The sequence below is a fragment of the Taurulus bubalis genome (genome assembly GCF_910589615.1).
Source record: "Taurulus bubalis genome assembly, chromosome: 12".
NCBI classification, from domain to species: Eukaryota; Metazoa; Chordata; class Actinopteri; order Perciformes; family Cottidae; genus Taurulus; species Taurulus bubalis.
The window spans coordinates 21103358-21122311 of record NC_136600.1 but is presented as its reverse complement, the minus strand read 5'-3'; the positions used below and the strand labels follow the sequence as shown (position 1 = coordinate 21122311).

At 44.9% G+C, this 18954-nt stretch overlaps 1 protein-coding gene across 1 annotated transcript in view; it reads right to left on the bottom strand.

The window, feature by feature from the left end:
- kirrel3l (kirre like nephrin family adhesion molecule 3, like) overlaps nucleotides 1-7123 on the bottom strand; it is a gene marked incomplete at both ends in the record, with an annotated part of 30236 nt that extends 23113 nt beyond the window's left edge. Inside the window, one exon of the mRNA XM_079226979.1 lies at nucleotides 7084-7123. Coding sequence (XP_079083105.1) covers nucleotides 7084-7123 — 40 coding nt within the window. The remainder of the gene's footprint in view (nucleotides 1-7083) is intronic.
- Between the last annotated feature and the right edge of the window lie 11831 nt (nucleotides 7124-18954).

Sequence of the window (18954 nt, the reverse complement as noted above, 5' to 3'; positions counted from 1 at the left end):
CAGCTTTCTGTAGACACTCCCTGCCTTTGATCTAAAGAAGCAGAGATGAGATCTGTCTCGTCTTTCCTCTCTTCTCTTTTGCCCTTTTCTTCACAACATCTCCGTATATCCCTCTATCCCCTCCTGCTGAGCAGGTGTATTAAATGAGGTGACTATTCCAGCAGCATTGGGCCGCACCTCAAAGTGCAGCCTGTGAAGAGGGCTTTTCTCTCCTCCTCTCTTATCTTTTATCCCTTCCATCGGCCCATGTTCTTTACTCTCCCTTTCCCTTTATCCTTCTCCATCCCTTTTACTTCTTTCGACGCGTTCCCTTGCACTCTTCAATGTGAAATAGAGAGGGCACTGCCTCTCATCTATTTGAATTCATCTACACCTCCCTGTCTATCTCCCTCTGTGCATCTCTCTCAGCCTATTGTCTATTTAGCTATATGTCTAATTATGCTGTCTCACTTATGTAATTAGCACAAAAATAAATGGCTGCCGCGGCTTAGTATCTCCCCTTCACCCCCACCCGTTGCAGGCTCCGAGAAAACAAATTATGGAGAACAATAGGTACAAATGGCTTCTGCACCAAACCACATGATGGATGCAGCCTGGGTTCCCTCCATCTCATCCCTTCCTTTTTTCCTCCTGCTTTGCTTACTCTCTCTGCTCTCCCTCCCCTCTCCATATCTCCAGCTCTATATGTCTCTGTTTGGAAACAGAGGAGGACTTGAGCACTCTCTCGCCCAACTACGCTATGATTGTTTGGCTGCATCGTCTGTCTTCCCCTGTTGGCACTGACACTATATTCACACCGACATCATATTAGGCAAGGTCCTTTTTACTACCCTTTTATTTCTCTTTCTCTCTTTCTCTCTGCTCTACTCTCTCCTTCCCTTCCCCTGCTGTTGTCTCCACTGGCACTCTCCTCTCCTCTTTCCCCCAGAGCCTTCTATACACCTCAACTGCAAAGCAAACGCCTGGGACTTTCTAAAGCAAACAGCCAGCCTCCTGTGCCGTAGCCCCATCTGTGGATAGTCTGAGCAGGGAACAATCAGTCCCTCTCCTCCACTGCCTCGTTCTCTTTCCAGCCCCCTGGGATCTGCACAGCAGTAGGATGCCTCAGTCAGACGGGTGCAATGTGCTGGAACAATGGTCGGGCTGCTTCCTCCAGGAGGGGTGTTAGGTTCACCTCAGCCAGCTTGGGAGGCACTTAGCCATGTGTTCTTGCCCTCCATGCTGCAGCTTCACAGGAATGTGGCAGAAAAGCCTCCCATATACAGCTTCTTCACCTCAGCCACACACACACTTTCTACATGTCCACGTGTACACCCGAGATCTAATGTTTAGCCCGAGGTACTGAAGTATCAACTTTCTATTAATCCCCCTCAGACCTGGAGTCAGGAAAACCTTTGTTGTTTTTTGTTTTTTGAACCTCCGCCACGCTGGAAGAAAAACAGCAGGTATGGTTTACACCAACACAAGCATATCCATTACCTGAAATGCTCGGCTCCTGGCAGTAAATCCCTTTGACCCCTCTGCCTTCGCCTTTCTTTCTTTCTTTCCTTTTCTTTCCTTCCCCCCCATTCTCACGCTGAGCCCGTTGCTGCTACTGCATCGCCTTTCTTTGGCCAAACAGACAGCAGGAGAGAGAGACACACCTTACTCCTCCCGGTGCAACCGCCACCCACCTCCACCACCCACGCACCTCACCGTTCCTCACGGCTCAATAACATTAACATGTTTTGCCATTGAGGGAGCCGCAGTTAAAAGCTTGATCGATAAGCTCTGACTGACACCCCTCAGCTGATAGCACAATTGGCTGCCTTCTCTAACAGACCTCCCGGGGCGAGTTTCTCAGCCCTGTCCGAAATGGGAAAAATGGGAAATGAAAGACGTTTGGCCAACCCTTCACCCAGCCTCCTACAACAACACTTCAGTATTTCATTGTGCAGAGAAAGAAGAGCCTGAGCCACAGACAACCCACTATTTTGGTTAATGGTTGAGTCACTAACACAATATTAGCCCTGGGTTGAACTGTCAGGAAGGAGAGATGAAAAGAAGAATAAGAAGGTGGGCGGGGGGCATGGGGGTTGTAGTATAGTTGCAGTGCTTAGACCCACAAGTATATTGCTTCTATAACTAGTAAAGTGAGCAGCAGGCAGGCAAGCTCTTGTTCCCTTGAATGTGTTTTTACTAGTTGGTTAAGGAGATGGATGACATGTCCTGATTGCTGGAGCATCATTAATTAGACAGTTGGACTTTGACTAATCGCTCCAGAAAGGGCACACAGCCCTGAAGATGCCAAACACTCATCTCAGCTTATCATCCTCTGCCCCACAGTGTGCCCTTGACCTCTGTGTGTGTGTGTGTGTGTGTGTGTGTGTGTGTGTGTGTGTGTGTGTGTGTGTGTGTGTGTGTGTGTGTGTGTGTGTGTGTGTGTGTGTTAAGGATGTTGCTTCCGTGAGTTCCTCTTCGTGAGTCATTTCTGGATGATGTGCACATGCCACAAGCCCTGCTACACCCGGCTAAATATCTCACATCTCCTATTCAAGGGACCACAAAATTCACATTTCATATAAGGAGAGTACAAATAGGAGTCCGATAAATCACAATCCAGTGTTAAGGGAATGTCGTCTGATGGTATTCCTAACTGAACTAGTCTTTTTCCTGAGCGCCTTCTCCAACAGAGCTATCTATAATATAAGGTTAAGGAAGATAACACAGGAACAGATATTGCTGCTACGCAGAAGATACATTTCAATTTGCTGTTGGTTTCTGTGTCTCAGCAGGAGATATGAAATTCTTGTCTGGCAGGGGAGGAATTGATTGGAAAATAAGAATGAATGTGTGTTCTAGTAAGTCTGCAATTTTTCTGTTGCATGTTGGTTTCTGGGCATAGGGTCTCTTGAAATGGTGATACATCTCTCGAGAAGGAACTGACACTCGCATTTTAAGGGGGAGATAACTGCAATGCAAGCTGTAACTGTATAAACGTGACTGCTTCTCTTGGGGGGCTGTTTTAATGGCATGCACATAATCCCTGTTTCTCCCTCTCTCTTTCTCTCTATTCTTTCCATTACTGTGTTTGTACAGAAAAATAAACAAGTGTGTGCTGTCCCCCACTCGTCTGTGTGCTGATGATACAGCCTGAAGTGCTGTAGTGGGGAGAAGACTCCAGGCAACAGCAGGAAGCTGACACGGCCCCTCCATTGTCCCATTCCCTGTCATTTCCTACCGGATCCTCCAACCGCCCCAGAGGAAGACAAGGTGAGGATGTGCAGACACAGACACGAGGAGAAAGCGAGGGACAAAAAGAGGATGGGCGGGTAGAGGTAAAAATAATACTAAGAGGCCAAGTGTCATCCACAGTTTGCTACCTTTGCCTTCCTGTGTTAAGCTATACCAGCATACACACACATCCAGTTAAGTTGCTAACCGCTGATAACAAAGCCTCGGGACACACTGCCAAGTTCTTTATCTGTGTTTACCCGCATGGCAAAGCTGATTAGAGACAGGCAACATTATGAAGCTCCATTGTTTCCTTTCTCATCCCAGTTTCTCCTTCCGTACACGTAGCAAGTGCGTGTGTGGGGAGGGGGAATGGGAGGATATTTATCAGTTCTTGAAGAAGGGCAGCGAGACAATGGCATGTGTGCAAGACACGTCTCCAGGATGAGAAGAAACAGCAGGCCATTGTTTAGGATCTTGATCATTCATTACGGTCGGTCTGTTTGTGCGTGCCTCTGTGTGCGTCTGTGCGAATCTAGAGGCTTTGTACAAGACACATTCAAACAGTTTTTTCAGTTTGGTTAAAAATCTCCGGAGAACTGCGATATCTTGGATATAGATTAAGATTCAGCTTCAACGAATGCATACAGATCTCTACGTTTGAATTGTCGCCACAAGCGAATCTAGACCATTCAGATAGAATGTTCAATACAAACCCGTTACGCAGAGCTCACATAGACAGGAAATCAAAGTAGGCCAAAATTCATCCATATCTTTGCCATGACTAGTCTCTTAAATAATGCAAGACACTTCTGTGCAACACTCAGCTGTGTTCGGATTCTGCTGCGTCTGCACTATTGTGCACCTCGTATCTAACACTCCTCATCGGCTGGCTGGGGCTCTCGTCGTCAAACTTTTCTCCACCTATCCTCAATGTCTTTGTATCACAGAGGATTGAAATTGATAGAGGGAGAGGAACGGGAAAGTAAAAGGGAAGATTCGAGGGATGGAGTATGTTTGTGTGACAGGGAGAGAGAGAGAAGAGTAACAAGATGGAGAAAAGGTTAACGATGCTCAGCAGTCTTCCTCAGTGTTTCCCCGCTGCTTGTCAGCTTAATCATCGCGACACTGGTGACACATACGAGTCTTATCCCTGCATCCAGACTCCCCTCCCCTTCCCCACGATCTCAAACTCTGCTTCAGTCTTCCCGATCCTGACTCATTTCACAAGAATTCAAAGAGCGGCAGTTCATAGAATATGCACATTTCCCTGAAATCAACCGCCATGGGCCATGAGGACAAGACAGATCTTTGTTAAAGGGAAAGGGCAGGGTGATGGGGTGAAGAGGAGAGGGCATGCAGAGGGCTTACACTTCCCCGGCAAGATATCAGTTCTCTGTGTGTGTCGGTCTGTGTGCTCGCATTAAATATGTGTGTGAACAGGCTTTCAACCATCGGTGAAAGTCTGCCATTCGCCTGCAGCCCATTACGCAGATACGCTCCCATGTCCTCCTGTCCCATAGTCACACATTCCGCAGCTCGGCAAAAGAGTTGTGAGAAGAAGCCAGGTGGAAAATTTCCACGCCGTTACTCTATAGTGAGACATGAGTGGCGATGCGACTTAAGAGGAAGGGAAAGAAACTTGTAATCTCGGCTCACAGCCTTTGAACTTGGCCCGATGAGACGCAGGCGACCCAAAGCAAAAGGTTCCAAAGGAGAGCTCACTGAAGATTACTCAGAATACTGATGCGGTGTGGAAGCCAATTCCTCTGAGAGCTCCGGGGGACTTTCTGAGGAAGTAAATTATCTGTGTTGTACAAGGCTACATATATACAAATGTATGCTATATGCCATACGCACATTTCAAAGTGAAGTCATGTGCCGTGGCCACATTTTGACTGTGGAAGAGGGGCTCAATAAATGAGGTCTGGGGTCTCTTAGGTTCTAATTAGGGCAGCTGTTACCATTTCATTATTTGTGTGTGTGTGTGTGTGTGTGTGTGTGTGTGTGTGTGTGTGTGTGTGTGTGTGTGTGTGTGTGTGTGTGTGTGTGTGTGTGTATTGGGGTTTGGGGGGGAAATATGCCACTGTCTGGCTTCCGCCCCTTCTCATCCAGCTGTTGCTAGTCTGTCAGGGAGCAGAGGTCTACTGGTGTCATGTCCCTCCCCCCGAGCATTAAATAATGACAAAACCATGCGGAACCGGGGCTGGCGGTAAAGATATGCTCACAACAAATGGATCTTAAGTACTCTTTTGCCATTTGTGATCTTGAAAGATGAGAACCGCATGTGACTCAGTCTGGAAACTATTTGCTGCCTCTGTCTCAGACAGACACTTAAAAAACAAAACAAAATGAGATTTCACAGTTCCATCCTTTGACCCTTCCACAGAAGATGTGTGTTTTTCTAATATCAGAATGTTCTCTCAACGTGTTAATACATAAACTATAGTTCATCAACAGCTCTAAAAAAAATAATTAAAAAAAGCTGATAAGTCAACAGTTGCTCAGTGTTGATTGCATTGGGACATTTACAGCACAACATTAATACATTTGACCAGCTGCTCAGAGTGGAGCTTGGTTATACTGGGAGATTATGGACTTTAAATTCTCAATATGTTAACTCTATTATATGATCACTTTAATAAGTTGGAAAAACTACCATTATAAGCACGACATTTATCAAATTAAACACTAATTCAAATTGTTTTTCAGAAAACACTCATATTCTGATTTATATGTGATGCTGGGTAATTTTAGTATATATATATATATATATATATATATATATATATATATATATATATATATATATATATATATATATATATATATATATATATATTGTTTTGTTATAAGGATCCATAAACAAACTGAATCATCACTGGAGGCTTCTGGATTCTGCAAACAAAACGCAGCAGGAGGTGGTGGTGATGTTGGGAGGCAGACAGGTGCGTTATGTCTCTGCCTGCCTCCCGAAAAACAAATGCTGCTCATCTCCGTGTCTCCCCTACGTTCACTCTGTCTCTCTCTCCCTTTCTTGCTTCCTCTGTCTGCCTTGCTCCAACACAAACACATATACCCGCGAGACTGCGCTGCCCACGATAGACCAAGTACCCTTTCATCTGTTTACGCACCGCTCATGACTACGATTGTGATGGATTACAACTCAGGGAGAAACCCTTCAGACCCCACCACGACAGCCCAGTCATATCCACATCGTTTCATCGGGCTAAACATGTTCTTGGCTTTCTTTTTTTGTTTCAATCTGGGGACCACTGACTTACTATTTCTGTGGGGAAAAGGGGAATGCGGAGCTCGGCTCGGTCTCATCCCGCAGCGCTTTACTTGTCCTCATCCTCACCTGCTCACATGCCCCAGCATTTCATCCTCATTCTGAAACACGAGGTGACGATGTAATGTATTGTGAATGCTCACACGCGTGCAACCACGTTGCAGTCCGGAGGAAGGAATCCTCTTGGTGAAAAGGGGTTTTAAGTTCAACTTTCCGCCCGTGCGCCGCCACCACATGCCGATCCACTAAAACAGAAAGTGTCCTTCTCAAATCCGAAATGTGAACCAGAACAATCACAATCACAGCCACCCCGGAATTACGCAGTGCCAATCCCCGGTGCTCCGGGTCGGCTTGCAGACAATGAAACCTCCAGTTATAACCACTCTTTCAAAACTAATTAAACATTTACCGGCAATTAACAGCAGTGAATTGCAGCACTGCAGCATATCAGAAACCCCTCTGTGGCGGCGCACTGGATGGCTTATTGACGCAGCGCGCCAGCGTGGAGCGCGGTCTATAGCATCTCCATCTGCTAAGACCTACATCCTAAAGGATAACAAACAAAAAGCATGTCTTACCTGTGACCATGAAGCAAAAAAGAAGGTATAACGCCGTCATTGTAGTTGCTCCTGCCGCTGATTGTGTTGCATGGAAGGATGCTCTCGCTCCGTATAGCGACTGGTCCACTCCGCGGCACCGGGGTACAACCGGGCGGACAAGTGCACTGGGATCGGTCTATAATAGCATCCAGTTGGGAAAGAAATGACTGTGACTGGTCCGAACAGTTTGTAAACTCAGTTAACAAAGCATTTCCCGAAGTTGGTAACTTTCCCCACCGCGCCAGCTTCTTCTCCCGTGTCCGTCCCCTTGTCCACAGCTGCTTCCCCTCACTGCGCTCTAACAGTCCATCGGTGGGGAATCGCGGGCTTTCAAGCTCCAGTTCGCTGTCCACTTGGTAACCTGCGCGAGCCTGCTGCGCTCGGAAGCGATCTCTCCTCGACAGTGCGTAGTGATGAACCCCAGTGAAGTTGCCTCTCGCCTCCTCCGCTGGAGTCTCTCACTCTGTAACACACTCTCTGGTTCTCTCTCACACACTCTTCCCCTGTCGGTCTCCCCGGTTTACTTCTCACTCACTCTTGCCAATAGGAAATACGCACTGACAGTCATCTGGTAAAGGGGGGTATGCTACACTAGATCTGGCAGGAGCTGAGTCGGAGGAGCCCCTCTGCTTCAGATGCTTGCCAAAGGGGGCTCCAGCGGCCCCCGCCTCCGGGGCCCCGTTATTGGCTGAGCGCGCGTAACGGGGAGGGTGTTTAAAACACTTATTCTGAGTTAAACGACTACCCGAACATTTTTGGGTGGAGTAGCTCTCATGGAGACATCAATCATATACAGATGGACAGGCAATGTGGTCCATGTTTTTACAATCAAATGCACTGTCTCTCTCTCTCTTTTCAAAATGTTACTCCAGATCATGTAATGTAATATGACTGTTCCAGAATTGTGAGAGCATCAATATAATTCATTTTCAAAATGTTTCATCGTTAACACAAATCCATCTATCTTAGTTTCTCTTTATAATTGCAGCTTTGTGATGTAATCGTGTTGTCTTAACATATGAGTTGAAGCTTTAAGAAATATTAACTTGCATAACTTGTTTTGTATAAACTTCGAGAACAACCCTTTGCTTTTGTCAACAATTGTTAAATTTCTAAATTAAAGGAAATTTAACTGTTGAAAGATGACCCTGATGTTTTACCATTAACTGACTCTAAAACACTCAGAATTAGATTAAACCAATGAAACTGTCAACATTAACTACATTTGCTGATGTCTTTTCATTACTCAGCTTCCACCAGAACAGCTCATGGTATTTAGCCTAACTATGTATGGCACTTTCAGTTCACTCACAAACAAAAATGTTTTAATAAGAGTGTATGTAGTGTAAATCCAGAAGCGTATTGAGTATTTCTTGCTAATTATAATCTTTGAAGTTGACTCAAAACATGCTTGTTCCAGGTGCAGTTTGATCTCAAATGAGCTCATGCTGATTGTCATAGAGTGGGCGCTAAAATGAGCAGAGAACAGAATCATTATCATATTTCAACAAAAGCTAAGGCTTTTATAAAGAGATGAAATCAGTGCAGTCTATCACTTGCCCGTGGCTGTTTATAGGCTTGTTCTTTGATGTTGTTCATTTGTTATTCAAGGTTCTATTGATTAACCAAAATAATAGGCCTTGCAGTCATCTGGTTAATCAGTCTTTCACTTGTGTGTGTATTGCACCAAGCAATGACTTAATTTAAAGTTAACACCTCCCTCCCCCTTCACACACACACACACACACACACACACACACACACACACACACACACACACGCAAAACCCGGCACACATGTTCCCTGATAGCCCAGCCAGGTGGTTAGTGCTCCATAAGACTGTGAAAAATTCATCAAAGAGTGTAGATTTGGACACTGAGGACTTCACCATGTGTGGATTTCAGAAAACATCATCTACAAAAATAAGAGTCTTTCTTTTTGACATTTCGTGCTGCATTTAATTAAAGGCTGGTGATGAGGGCTCACTCCCCATGAGGGGTCCCTCCCCCCTCCCCCCACACCCAAACAGTAGTGTTCAAACCCTGGGGCTGGCCTTCCTGTTTATTGCCTCCCTGTAATGCAAACATAAGGGTCCCCTGCCAGTAAACACATGTTGATGGAAGAAACAGCTTGCACAGCTGGGAAGCCAACCCAGGTTAGTGTGAGTGAGCACATGGGTAAATGAACGTGTCTGAATGTGTGTGTGTGTGTGTGTGTGTGTGCAGGAATAGATTCTTGTTTGTTGTTTTTTAACATATGTCAGGGTGCGATTTAGGTTGAGAGTTGGCACTTGAATGAGAGAGATAGAGAGTGATGAAAAGAAGATGCGCTTTTTCTTGAGTGTGTGTGTGTGTGTGTGTGTGTGTGTGTGTGTGTGTGTGTGTGTGTGTGTTTGTTTGTAGGCCACAGCGTGCATGTCTAAAACCATCAATGAGTGACTGACGACGGGGGCTCGGGTGAGCAGTAAAACAGCAGGGTGCCTCCACCAGTTGTGCTGTGATAATAAAATCAGCAGCCATTGTGCAAAGCCTGTCACCGGGCACGATGCTGTGATTGAAATGTAGGATCTCCCATGGCTCACACAGATGGACAGATAGATGAGGGCAAAGCAGATGATACATGCACCAGCATCAGTTTGGGCCAATAGTCCTAATTACACTGGCCTCCGTGGCATCAAATGGAGGGCGTCCATACTCCCCGAGCTTTTGAGTGTTTGAATAATTTATGAATAAAAAGGGGGTTTTCAGCTGTGGGTTTATTAATAATAAATATGGTTTGATATTTACTAAACTGTTCATAGGGAGAAAAGGGTGACAGTTAAGACATCGTTTGCATGGTAATTGTAAGGAGATAATAAATAAGGCATGAAGTGGAGATATATGGAAATGCGATTCATAGGGAAATGAGAATAATTTAACAAAATATTATCCCAGTCCCTATTTGACCCGGGGTCAATTAAAAAAGAAATGTCAGTCGTGGTGAACGGCATGCTGGGCCTTAAATTACAATCTCTTGCTTTCTCTTTTGTCTCGCTGGAAAGCGGATCTGACGTTCAAGGGGAGGAAAATGTATTCATACTGACACAAACCATGTGTTTAGTTTAAATGAATATTAAGCTGAATAAAATCAACCTCATTATATATACCACAGGAACAGAAGACAATTCTTTCTCCGAAATAAACTCGACACAGCATGAGCTAAAAGTTGAGGAATGTGAGGTTTGGTTTCAAAACCTTCTGCTCAATTCAATGAAAATACACAGTGAAGCATTTGTTATCAAACATTTTGATGTGAGCAAATGAAATAATCATATATATCATCATCATCATGCATTGTTCCAACACACACTAATCATTTCCCCCTAACTGAATCTGCATCATAATTAATGCACTTTGTCTTTGGATTTGAAATATGGGCTGCTAGATTGATAAATATTAACTTCCTGCTTTATACTGTATACTGTAATGCATGTCCGTGTTGCATTGTTTGGGTTCCTCTAGGGCTCTGGGGTTTATGTTGCTATCCATATGAGAAACATTACACCAGCTTTTACTGTAATTGTGATATTGAATGTTGAGCTGATCTGTGTCAACCATAACTCTAAATGCCACAAGTGCATAACTCATAGGGACATTTACCTTTGCTAGCAAGTGGTATCCATCTGCCCGGCTAGTGAGCAATTCAAAACCTGTCTTCTCTCTCACATTCCAATAATATGACGTCAGGCACTGCACTGGTCTGAAATTTGCAATTAGGCATTTTCTCTACGTGTGATTGACGAGCAGGAGGAGGGCCATTAAAGCTGAACACGGACCCGGGGCTCACTCTGCAGTCTATATAGGAGCATTCCCAGCATCATATCAAATCCATGTCCTCTGCCCTAATATCAGAATATGACTCTGGCCACCCATGGATTTTGTTTTTGTCTGTAATGAAAGTCTCTCTGGGGATCTGGTAGAGGGATTCTTTTCCTCGGGGGTCAAGGAGAGGTTGAGGCTTTTGGTTCAAGCTGCGCTTAGAAAAGGGTGTGGGTTACAGGAATGTGGCTGTTGAACTCCATTTCCACAGATATATAGAAAATATCTGCAGTCTGAAATAACAGTAGTCATCAGTATCATGTCTCTAGGCTCACACGATGATAAATAATCAGAACCAAAATCACAAGCTCTGATATTTATCAGGGCAAAGACTAATGTTTTGAGTTGTCAGGGCTTTTAGCTCAGATTAAGATAGTTTTGTCACCATCTAATAAAAATGCATCTTAAAAAGCCCCTTCACCCCCTCCCTTTTTGCAAGGCAGCACTTCATCAACCTGGTCTGCGTTTTCACCCACTTCTTCAATAAAGTAATTACAACATCCCCCACCCCCAAATTTAAGATCAGATTGATTGGGTCCTTGGCCAGCCTAGACGTGTCTTCGCTGATAAGTACAGCACTAAGCTGTCTAAAATATTCATGCACTGATGCAGAGTTGTTGTCCCTTGATGGGCCTCACCATGTGCAACATCTGTTCCTGATGTCATGCACGCTCCTGTGTGCCAGAAATGCCCTGATGGCGTCCGTGGCATCTCTGCTGTACTAAGTCATGTCCAGACACACAGCGCTCCACTCAGCTGCGATAAATATCTGAGACGATCGTGATCCAGTCGCCTGGACAGAACTATTGAACACTTTTGCTAATCCATACACATAGATTAGCCACTGCAGTCTCACACTGACATCAGCAATTCTGCCTCTTACTGATGTCTATCTCAGTTGATTGTTGCTCCATCAACAGTTGATGATTATTTGGTGAATGTTCCACCGTGGCTCCTTATACCACGTAGCATGCTCTTATGTGTTATGGTATAAAAGGCGTTGCTGTCAACGCATTCATTTACCAACGCATTTTTATTGGAGCTCAATAACAATGTGATGAATATACGTGCATTACAACATTGTGCTTTTATCAGTGCAGCAAGTCAGCGCCTCATCATACAATTGAAAAGGCAAGCAGCCACATTGTATTGACCAATCCACAGTTTTGACACTGACTTCTCATGTCTATGACATGAAAGAGAGACAATGAGAGGGACAGAGACAGAGTCAGCAATAGTCAAGGTGAATCCTGTCCTGGGTAGTGCCCACACTAGTCCTCAACTACAGTCACATCTTCCTTCACCACTGGGCTCTCCTCGCCGTCTGCTGACAATCACATGAATAGGCCACGACTGGCTGCTTGTTTTGTGCCATGATCCCTTGCTGCTCGTGCTGTTGAAAAAATAAATAACCCAGCGCTGCATTGCTATAAATAATGGATGACTCGTCCACTGTCACTTTTCATAGCATGTCAAGCCACGGCCCGGCCATTATTAGGGTCTGTCCTCTTCCCCTTTCTGCCTCTGACTCCAGTTTTGTTATTGTTCTGGTCGACTTGCCTGCACACCTCCTCAGTGGGTCGGCTGTCAGTCTTTCTCTGGGTTACTGCAGTTGATGGTTGCCACAGAGAAGAAAGAGATGCTTTGGGGGCCCGAAACAAGATATGTGGGATACAGCAAGCAATAGCAGGAAATCTGCCTTGACCTGGAACAGGTAGCTTATCACTTTCAGCTAAGATTTCATCAGCCTGCTTGTGTAAGATAACTTGTACTAAGGCGCTGCCAGGGCTGTGGGTAAGGATTGACCTCCTCATCTTGAGACAGACTTTCTGTCGCCTTCGCACCCGATGAGAAACTCACAGCGTTGCTGAATTCAAAAACAGGTCTACACCCCTGGCGCAAAAGAGGAGACTGCTTACTTAAACAGACACACAATATACTCAGATCCACCCATCCAGGAAGAGAAATCATGGATTATTTATATATGCAGCTGTGTCGAAGAAAAAGGAATGAGGAACATCTGGCTGAAGGGAGGGATATGAGCGAAAGATATGAGAAAGATTTAGCCTCTGTTGCACAAATACTGTTGTTGAGGAATCAGAGAAGGGCGTTGTGTTAGAGGGAGACTCTAAGAAAGTAAAAGACGTTTTCAACACTTATCGGTTTCAGCTTTCTGTTTGTTCAAAATGTGTTTTGGGGCCACCAGGCCGGGCCCGAGGCGAGTGTTGTCCACCAGCAGCTCTCGGCTCCCGCAGACTGAGCCGGTCTCTCCATGTGCAGAGTAATAGCATCAAATCAAGGCCTGCAGCAAACAAACCCTGACAGATACTCTCATTTGGGATTCACTTTGGGACAGCTGTGGTGCCATCCAAAAGGGGGGGGGGGGGGGCGGAGAGGGGGAAGCCAGCAGTCAGTAATGTATGCAGAGTGTCTGCACGTCCTGCATGACAGCAACACGGGCGCTTGTCACAGGAGACATCAGTTCTACTTAGTCACAGCACTGCGGGGCAATCCATATGACTGCAGTGCTGTGCGAACTCTATTAATAGTTATCTACCTTTCAGGAGTTATTATGCTGACTATGGGATGACAGAGGAATATAATGGAAGAAGTCTCAAATGAGGGAAGGAAACAAGGTCTGCGGAGCATCTTTTGTGCCAATTGGCCCCTTACAATTTAAGAATCCTCCTCCAATCTCCTCCTCTCTCACCCTACTCCTGATAGCCCGTGTCACTGGGCAGCCCGGTGCCAGACCCACCGTTTATGTGAGAGGCATAATAAGGATTAGTTATGGGGCAGGAAGGGGAGAGGGAATGGTGGAAAAGATCAGCAGAGGTGGAGTGCAGAGGAGGAACTGAGAGCGAGCCAGCGAACGAGATACGTAGACGGTAGAGAGAGGAAGGGTGGGAGAGATGGGCTGGCTGCTGGAGACTTGTTTAAAAATCAAGGTCCTGAGTTGGCCACGGTTAATTTTTCATCATACTCCTAAATTAAAAATGTGAGCGGTCATCATTTATTTGTCAAATTGTCTCAGCTCAAAAGGTGGATGTCACATTGGGTTTGCAAAAGGTCAGGGGAGCCGACCGGCAGGGAGGAGGAGAGTGGATCAAATACTGCTGATTCCACCAAATGCTCTGCAAAACTACCATGTTTAAGGGGCATTTACTCTAAATGGAGTTCCTGGACTACACTAAGTGGACATGACATGATTTAAAATGTAACATCTGGAATGGCTTTGGCATACGTATTGGACATACGTTCATGGTCCTACATGAATATAGCAAAGGTATAAACAAAATATACCCCAGCTTAGTTACATCCCCTACTTAAGCCTAAAAGGTCTTTAAATTAATACCCATGTACTCTAAATCAATACCACATTCCTTTTTGTGTAAGCATAAATGTTTATCTTATTTTCCTGTTGTTATCATAGCCTCTCACATTTGCAGTAATCACCTCAAGATGCTTCTCCATAAGCATGAATATTTAGACATACTTTAATGTAAAGTGAATCCATTAGATGTCTGCAGATTATTTGACCGACAATTACTGTCCATCACTCCACGACTTCTGGTCTTGTTGTTATTTAGGTGCTCGAAAAGAAAAGCCGGCTGTCTGAAGGAAAAAATCATGCAAATACACAGCTAGAATAATCAACCTCCCCTGGCGGTGCTCAGTGTGCCTCATTTCCAAGATTTCCAAGATTAGAAACAAGGAGAAGGGAAAAATGATATACTGGTGTTGCCTACCTCTTCAAAATTGCAAATGTGTAGATCTATGGATGAGTGCTTAGCCCACAGCTGCCAGCCAAAGGAGAGAGAGACACACAAAGGTCCCTTCTGTCCGGGGCTAAAGACTGGCCAAGAAAGGGAGCTAAAGATCCACTAGTGTACCTCAGCTGTCCTTAGGGTCAATAGATCCTTTCCATCCCACTAAATGAGCCCACAAACCCAACCGTTCTGCCACAGACAGGTCAGCTTTGGTAAATCAATTTGATTAAAAAGACAAAAATGGATACCAGCTTCATCTCTTTGAAATCATAACTTCAAACCTTTCAACAAAACACATCAGTTCATATTTGGTTGTTTTCCTGTTTAGATGAAAACGTTAAAAAAAAAGAGAGAATGGAGAGACAGCGAGTATACGGTGCCATTGAAAACACGGCCCGTGTTTTGTTTTTGCTCATCTGGAGAACCGGTTCTTTACGCCTCACTCCCTCATCTCTTCTCAACAGGCTCAGGATAAACATCTGCTACCGGAGACGTCTTGGGAGATAGGGCAGCCTAACAGATTGTGTTTGAGGATGAGGAAAAGGTTGTTTTGATTCAAAAAGGAGGTGTGATTTACCACATAGGCTTCCTGTTAGTCGCCCCGACCTTGCCAAGTTGGGGAGATAACAAATTATGATTTTCAGTGGAGATTGCATTGGAAGATTGTATTTAGGGCTGGAAAACCCAAAAATACAATTTCGTTATGTTTCCTCGAAAAATGGTTTTGCAGTGTTGGTATCGCCCAATTGGCCTTTATTGTGTTTCTGATATTTGTATGATGTATAACTGAATTATTTATTTTGTGAATCTTCAAATCTAGTTAGCTAGGCTATTTAAATCAGGAGGGGTCTAGTAAATCTTATAGTATTGGTAATATTGTATCTGCATCTGCACATCCAGCTCATGGGGACTGCTGGAGCAAGGCCAGATTTAAAGCGGTTATTCTGCGTATAGTTTGGGTTACACTGCTCTCTTATCAGCTATTATTAGCTGGCCACTCGCTCTCTGCAGTTGCCTTCCTTCCAGTATTTCCTGATTGCATTTTTCAACCCTGTCTCGACGGCGTCCCCGGTTCTAGTGTGCTGTGTACTTTCCCTGGCACTTCCTGTATAAAGCCATAATTAGAACTGTTTTTAGAAAATAGTATCACAGAGGAAGCTTATCATGCCCTTTCCACACCAGAGCAACATGCCCTGAACCTCCGCGGAGACACGCCCCAATTACCTCTGTGACTTAATCATATTTTACACTGGAGGTTGAAAGCCAAGGTTTTGCCCTGCTGTCTGTCAAAAAGCACAGCCAACAATGCATGGATTACATGACGTGTTGATCAGTGTTCCCATTATACCTGCTAGAAAATGAAAGAGGTCAGAGGAATTGAGACCTTATGTAAATATTAGTGTTATTATTTCATGCTTTGGCACAGACCTTCATCCCAAGTGACTCACAAATTCTGGAACCCATTTGCAAAGCTGAGCTTTGCACCAAAAAAAATGCAGGTAAAGTACATTGCTCAAGGGTAGAGCCGTTCCACATAATACGTGTTGTATTAAAACAGGTTGTGCTCAAATTAAATAGACCCATGAATTGAAATGAAAACGGGCCCCTTTTGAGAGGAAAATAGATTAGTTTTGCTGATAGATGATCGCTTGAAAGCTCTGTGATGTGAATAAGGAAATTTTGACCAGTTGCAGTGAAGCTGATTTATATCAGTTAAGATGTTGTCCTGAGGGCCACTGCAGGGGGGTGGGGGATATGGCAATTTACCCATGAATACATCAAAGCCTTCTAAAGTGGCTTATTGCCACAGATGTGCTTTTTCATTGTTTACATTGTGTAACCTAATTTACTTTCCTGAGAGGAATTCCTAAACAGAGTTTAAGCTTCACATTCATAAAGACGTTAACGTCAAGTTAGAAACATAAAATGTTGTATTTGCCAAACACTTGTCCTTATGTAAGTCTGGTGCAGCCCTGACCTTTTAATAAGACTATATTTAACAGAGGTCCCTATGGGTCTATTCATTACGTTTGTAACACTAGCTCAAGTACCTTAGTGGAAAGTAGAAATTGTGGTTCCCCTCAACCAAAACCTGCTCATTATTGTCCATGTGAACAGCTTGTCTGATTCATTAAGTGTTTCCCGCTCTGTGTGCTCAAGAGACACAGAGAATACAAAGGAAGAGGGAACTGTAGGAAGAAGGGATGATGATAGTAGGTTGTGGTTTAGTCCGAGCGTGCTCGAAGTGAAATATGATTGATTAGTGCATTCTTGGGTTGGCATGCCCACACCGCAGCTGAAACCTGTTAACTCAATGTGCACGGACTGCGCCGAATGAAGAGTCTAACCTGTTGTGACTGCCGCATGGCAAACAGCATGGTTGGCTGGCTAGGCCACAGCTCAAGTAGGGTAAGGGAGATATAAGCAAACAGTCTACTAGGGGATTAAGGGAGTGCGTGACACTGCATGTCCATGTCTGGCAGAGTATGCATAGGCCTACGTGTGCGGGTGATTTATTTGTATACAACGCGTGAAATGATGGGCTGTATTTTTCCTTGGTTGGCATGAAACATAACACAACATGACAGAAGCCGAGTGTTCCTTAGCATCTGTCTGCAAGTTTTAAACAAACATGGCATTGTGCAAATCTGACCAGAGAAAGACACAGCTACATCCTGTGGATTACGGAGGGAAGTGAACCAGGGGAATGTTAAAGGACATGGGATATCACATTCAGAGATGTCCACCAGCTTGAGTCATCTTTGTTGAACCCCTTTAACAAATGGATTCTTTCCTACGCTCTTCATTAATCCTAGACGGGCTAATGTGGATTTAACTCAACTCTCGCAAAGGTCAGATTAAATCAATTCTTGGTAAAGCCAGAGCTCGGTCCTAGTGAGGCTGGGGAAATACAATAAGAAGCGGCGTGATGAGCGGGGTGTGGGCCTATCAGTCAGCAGCCATTAGCGGTCACATCAAAGCTTCAATGAAATCAGAGTCTCGCTGAGTGCCGTCATTATAGGGCTGTTTAAGAGTCTGCAGGGCCAGGTTCCAGATCTCCCTCGATTCCACAGTGCTCTATGGGGATCGGTGCCTCTGCAGCAGCATCCGCCGCTCAGTATTCATTCAACTGGACCAAGTTCACACCGGTTTCTCCCACTAATTAGCAAACAATAAGGTGAGGAAGGGAGGTGTTTTGAATTCATAATGGTATCAAAGAGCTTATTTAAATCACTTCTCCACAGGTGTCTTTATCTCTATAATGAAACTGGCATTAGCACATTTGCCTCTGCTCAGCAGGAAACCAAAATTATTCCTCACACCAAGAGACAGGTGAAATGTACCTCTCCCATGAAGGTGCTAGTTCAACTTTGTTTTGATACTGAAGTCGACGATTTCCAGTGAACTATCGCTCTCCACACTCCCGAAATCCCGAGCGGGCTTGAAATGTGAATTCACAAAAACCTGCCTGCGTAAGTCACCACAGCAAAGTCAGGTGTCACACAGCTTCACATGATTTCAGAGAGTTCCTCCACCACATCATCGTGGCCAGTCTGTCTAAACAGCTGTGTCTGCGGCTCCATGGGTGGCCTGTGCAGTGAGGACAATCGTTGTAATCTTGACCATAAAATACCTCACCATGAGTTCAGTGTGGCTGTCACCGGAGTCCATGCTTGACAGGCGCGCACTTGAAAAGTCCCTGTGCTGAGAGGGACTGTCCCCTCTCTCCTGTCTACCCCTTATCTGCTCCCCTCAGCCTCTGCCACATGCAAACACACACACACACACACACTACAGACACTACTTTATTCACCCATCGAACAATAGTGTGCCGCAACGACTGTCTCCCTCGGCCACCTCTGTTCCCTGCCCACTCAGGGAAGATGACGTGTGTTTGATGGCCAAAAACCACTGCACTGTCTACCTTCTCGGTCTCCTCAGCAGCAAGCACACCACGGCCTAAGGTTGGGGGCCTTAGGAGGGGAGGAGGGGGGGTTGCAGGGATGTTGATTGAGTGGCATGTTTGTACTGCTCAGCGCCTTCAGAAGAGATTTCATGTCGCTGATATGTTGTTTTGTTTGTTGCTTTGTACGTCTCTCTTAATTATCTCCATGGACAAACAGTTAGAATGTCCCCCCTCAAAGCCACTACAGCTAATCAAGAATGCTGAGGAGCCAGAGATGAAGAGCAGAATGACGCTGACCTCAAAATGTCAGCTGGTG